We start from the raw sequence: 5,009 nt of genomic DNA on the forward strand, positions 1-5,009 counted from the left end.
TGTCCCTGAAGAGGGGTAGGGGCTGCTATGAACTGCTATTTCAAAACCAGTCAGGTATCTCTAGCAGAAAAGTCCCCAAGAGGGACCCCTCTTTGCGTTTGCCCCTCCTTGTGACAAAGAACACCCTTTCCCTTTGTCTCCCCAGGACTGGACAGCGACTTCCTGGCTGTGCTGAGTGATTACCCTTCTCCTGACATCAGCCCCCCAATATTTCGCCGAGGGGAGAAACTGCGTGTGATTTCTGAGTGAGTTAGCTTTCCAAAAGTTTTACAAGTCCCCTCAGAGAGGATGAACTTGATTTAGGTGGAACTCCTTAGATGGCAGCTATAGCCATCCAATTCCCTAGGGGCCCTGGCCCTACTGTGAGGAGAGAAATTTGGCCCATACAGAAGTCCTTAACGCTTAATCCTCCTCACTGCTGCCGGTGCTCTAAAACCTTCCACGGCTCCCCATTGCCTCCTGGATAAAATGTAAATTCCTTAATGGCTTTTGAGATCCTGTATGATCCAACCTCTGCTTCTCATATTGGCCTTGTCTCCCACCACATGTGCAGTGTTGATACTATACACCAGTGCAGACTCAGGGGTCTGAAAACACTTCTGACGGCAAGCAAAATATAGTGCCTGCTATTCTGCTGTCTCTCTCCGATTCAAAATAAGCTATAGAACAAATAAAGGCTCTAAGCCCCTTTTACGTAAACCCTCGTTGATACAGACGTGTGAAACGATCTTGGTTATATCGCAGGGTGTTAATCGGTATAGTAAACATTTATTTTTTAAAAGCCTCCAAATGTGGAACGTCAGCTGAAACATCAGCTGCTGGTCTCTGTGATGTGCTATTGTCAGCATGTGGGAAGATTTCCTGGTCAGCTCGGAAGGGGGAGGGGTATACTTCAAAACTAAATTTTCATATGGAGAAATTTGGGTCAATGATAGATCTTAAAAAAGAAGGTCCCAACGTGCCCTGGGTTTAATCTGATTACTCGGTTCCTTCATCCATTCGCTTTGCCATTTACTTGTCCACCCTTTTCCTACCTGTTCTTGTTCTTACAGTGAAGGGGGCTGGTGGAAAGCCATTTCCCTCAGCACTGGCCGAGAGAGTTACATCCCTGGAATATGTGTGGCCAGAGTTTACCATGGGTGAGTACATGCTCATGTGGTGCCAATAAAGCATGATACTTATACTAGGGACTCCTGTGTTTGCGTACAGAGATGCCAGCATGGTACAGTTGGAAAACACATTGGTTTGAGAGGGTCTTTCTACTGGCAGCTCAGTTCAGCGAGGGTGCCACCTTGGGTTGGCCCCCCTCCCCCTAGCTAAGACTGCATTACCCCATCAGTAAGAAGAAGGGGTTAGACCTTTGAACTCTAACTCGATGTTGCTGGCACATAGCAGTAAACACCCAGGAACTGTAACAGGATGCAGGGCAGTGGCTAAAAGTCACTCTGTCTAGGTTCAAATTCTGCCTCTGTCACTTACTGGCTATGTGACAGTGGGCAAGCCACTCCACATTCTGTGCATTGTTTTCCTTCCCTTGCCTGTCAAATAGAGGTGATGGTGCAGAATGATAGAGATAATAATGTATAACATGACCCAAGTATAGAGTTGCTAGGAAAATGAGATGGGGTGAAACCTGGGTAGTTCTCGGAACATTGCCTGTAAGCACTCGATACCTATTAGCTATATTCTTATCACATCGTGTCCAGAACGCAGAGAACACTTACTGCCCCAAATGCTTTCATTCCCAAGATTGACAAAGGGAGAAGCCAAGCAGAAAAGGAGAAACGTTTATAAAGCAGGCGTGGAGGATGAGAAGACGAGCACATGGCTCTGTCTGGTGATGGTGTGGCAGGGGCCGTGCAGCATGGTGGGTGGCTTTGGAGGCCAGCACACAGGGCCGCAGTGTGGGTGGCTCGGCTCCTGCCTTCTACGGAAGAGCCTTGGAAAAGTTACTTAATCTCTCGAGCCACAGTTTCCTCGTCTGTCAATCTACGGAGGCTGGATCTTGGCAAAGAAGTGCACACTATATAGGAAGGGAGGGGTGGATGCCTTTTATGGGAAGGGGCCCAGAAATAACTTCCTTACGTGCAGAGAAGGACTTTGCACGCCCCGCATCTCCTGGTGCAGCAGACATAGCTGTCTGACTATCTCACAGGATGCAATTCAGTGCATTTAATCCCAGCGTTACAGGTTTTGACTATGAATGCCAAAAGCCATTGCTGTGCTTAGGGTGATGAAGGCAGGCAGAAGTGGGGAGATAGCTGCTGTGAGAGTTACGCTCTGGAAGAGTCACGAGTCACATGATGCTTCTGAGTCAGCTGTGGGCCACTGGTCCATTCACTCATGGAGCAAGCCTGAACTGACACCTCCATGCTGCAGATGCAGTGCTGAAAGCTGGCAGGAGCTGGGGGTGGAGAGGAGCCCAGAGGAATAAGATGCAATCACAACCCTACGGAGCTTCCAATCTAGTTGCTGCAATAAATATCCTTAAAACATCCAATAGGAAGAGAGGCCGGGCAGCATAGACATTATGAAATTGGATGTCCCAGAAAGACATATTCCATTTCTAGCTCTATGAGTTGCTAACATGGGGTAACTTGGACAAAGGAATTACTCTGACCCTCAGTGTCCTCATTGGTGAGAAAGAAATAATACCACCTGTCTTAGGGGGTTGATGTGATGATTAGATTTCAAGTGCTTAATGTGGTATGTGACCCACACTTAGCGTTCATACACAGCTCTTGTTATGGTTATTGTTGTATTGTCTTCATTTTTATAAGTGGAATTTCATGTCAGGATTTGAAGAGATGAATGTTTGTCAAATAATTCATATGCCATACATTGTGTAGAGCTAAGGAAATAGTTGAACTAGTTGGCCAAACACAGCATAATCGCGATCTTAACAACAAAACATTTGGGAGCCCAGTCCATAAATAAATGGCGCTCAATGTTATGTCTGTGGGTCTTTGCACACGTGCTGTCTCAGAAGCACCCAGCCTGCCCTTCAATGACCTGCTTGCCGCCATGGGGCGTGTTAAAGGGTACAAAATCAGTAGAGTATGAATATTTACCACGGCACACACTAATTCAGACCAAGGTCCATTCACTGAAATACAGGGACTGTTAAAAAAGGATGTGCAAATTATTCTGAGTACACGCCCGCCAAGCGCTAAACACGTCCTTCCACACAGAGGTGTCCAGGCCTGCTCTGAGGAATGAGTAAGGCACCTTCCACGAAGAACACAGATCCCTTTGGCACAGCTGCCTTCTAAAAAGTTCTCAGAGATGTCAGCTCTCCTGTGGAAAGCGAACGTTCCACTGGAGGCTGGGCTACAATATCACAACAGCTTTTATTTTTTTACTAAGTGAAAAAAGGCAAGAAACACATGTAAACGCACAGTGCAATGACAACTGTGTTTAAAATGTGTTGTGAAAAGAAAAGACAAAAAGGAAATGTAATGGATGCAAAGTGGTGTTTGCTAAGTCGGTAGAATTATGCACCACCGTTTTTTTTTTCTTTCTCGTGTTCATTCATTCATTCATTCACAGATATATACTAAGGCCGAAAACCTGGACGCAAAGACGAAACCCAAAATGACAGACAGCTCCTGCCCTCATGGGGTGATGAGGGAGGGGGCGAGTAGTTAGACTGCAAGAGAGACAGACATTAAACAAACTACCAATTGGATAGGGGCCTTGTCACATGTAGAATGCTTATGTATTACACAACACAGAACGGGCACAGCCCAGCTGGCGTCTGAGGAATGGGATAGCGTCTTTGTGTCCTCATTACCACAATGTAATACCTGGCATGCAGTAGGCACTCAGGAATTTTATTTGCAGGATTAAAAGTATGAATGGATGAAGAGTTAACCGCCCTCCCCTTTTTAATCCCCACAGTTTTATTAACTGGCTGTCACTCTTCATGTCCACATTCCAGGCGGGTGTCTTTTTGGGGGGAGGCTATGCTCAGGAGACTCACGTCTGTCTTCCTACCCCCCAGCTGGCTGTTTGAAGGGCTGGGCAGAGACAAGGCGGAGGAGCTGCTGCAGCTGCCAGAAACAAAGATTGGCTCCTTCATGATCAGAGAGAGTGAGACGAAGAAAGGTGAGCGGCCTTCCACTCAGCCTTCCGTGCTCCGACCACACACACAAGCGGGTTTGCCTCCCGCCTGACTCATGACATATCTCATCTTCCCTCCTCCCACGACACACGCACATCAGTCCTTGGCGGTGAGCTCCTCACAGACCACGCACCGCCGGTGAGGCCGGTATCAAAGCTAGGGGACTAGAAACAGGGAGTGGGGACCTGGTGTGGCGCTGCCACGGGCCTGGGTCCATATCGGGACCTGCTGAATCCCACTAGAAAGTTTCCCATCAACTGAGAAGAAAAGCGAACACCCGGTGTAGGCCGCACCGGGGCAGGGAGCGTGGGCTTTGGACGAGGCCTGGCCCTCGCTCTCAGGCTCTGTGACTGGGGCGGGCCTCTTAACGTCTCTGAGCTCAGTTTTCCCATCCGTGAAATGGGGAGAAAACCCCTCCCTTGGAAGGTTGTAGAGCGATTCAAATGGAATGATGTCTGCAGTGTTTTTTGCTACACAGGAGACCTCCAGTTCTAGCTCCTTCTGTGCCCTACAACGAAATCAGACAGCTTGAAGGATTGGGACAAGTAGACGCACACTCTTAAGTACTCAGCCCGCTCTTTAGCATTATTAGTTTTCTTACGTTCCACGCGTTCGATAATCCAGTGGGGCGACAGAGCCGGGCTCTTTGTCGCGGTTCAGAGCAGGGGCTTCTGGGTGTGGCTGTAGGAATCATTAACAAGTCACCTCCTCTCTCTTAGCCTAGCCTCCCTTACCTATAACGTGATTAGCAACGGGAAAGGGCTTAGCACGGTGCTCCAGATGTAGTCCCCACGTAACTGCACAGGAGCAAAACACTTAACAGCTTGGGCTTCCCCAGACTAAGTAAGAATATTGATAACTTCTTAAATGCAGAAGGTAGTTTTGC

The 5,009-nt window shown here is 48.0% G+C and overlaps 2 protein-coding genes across 2 annotated transcripts in view; one reads left to right on the forward strand and one right to left on the reverse strand.

The window, feature by feature from the left end:
* TG (thyroglobulin) overlaps nucleotides 1-5,009 on the reverse strand; it is a 256,235-nt gene that overhangs the window by 89,545 nt on the left and 161,681 nt on the right. The window lies entirely within an intron of this gene.
* The window catches only part of SLA (Src like adaptor), a 29,111-nt gene that overhangs the window by 14,199 nt on the left and 9,903 nt on the right, over nucleotides 1-5,009 (forward strand). Inside the window, exons 2-4 of the mRNA XM_019651271.1 lie at nucleotides 146-245; nucleotides 1,053-1,139; nucleotides 4,004-4,107. Of these exons, the coding sequence (XP_019506816.1) occupies nucleotides 146-245; nucleotides 1,053-1,139; nucleotides 4,004-4,107 (291 nt within the window). The remainder of the gene's footprint in view (nucleotides 1-145; nucleotides 246-1,052; nucleotides 1,140-4,003; nucleotides 4,108-5,009) is intronic.

This window comes from Hipposideros armiger, unplaced genomic scaffold (genome assembly GCF_001890085.2).
Source record: "Hipposideros armiger isolate ML-2016 unplaced genomic scaffold, ASM189008v1 scaffold_157, whole genome shotgun sequence".
In the NCBI taxonomy this organism is placed as follows: Eukaryota; Metazoa; Chordata; class Mammalia; order Chiroptera; family Hipposideridae; genus Hipposideros; species Hipposideros armiger.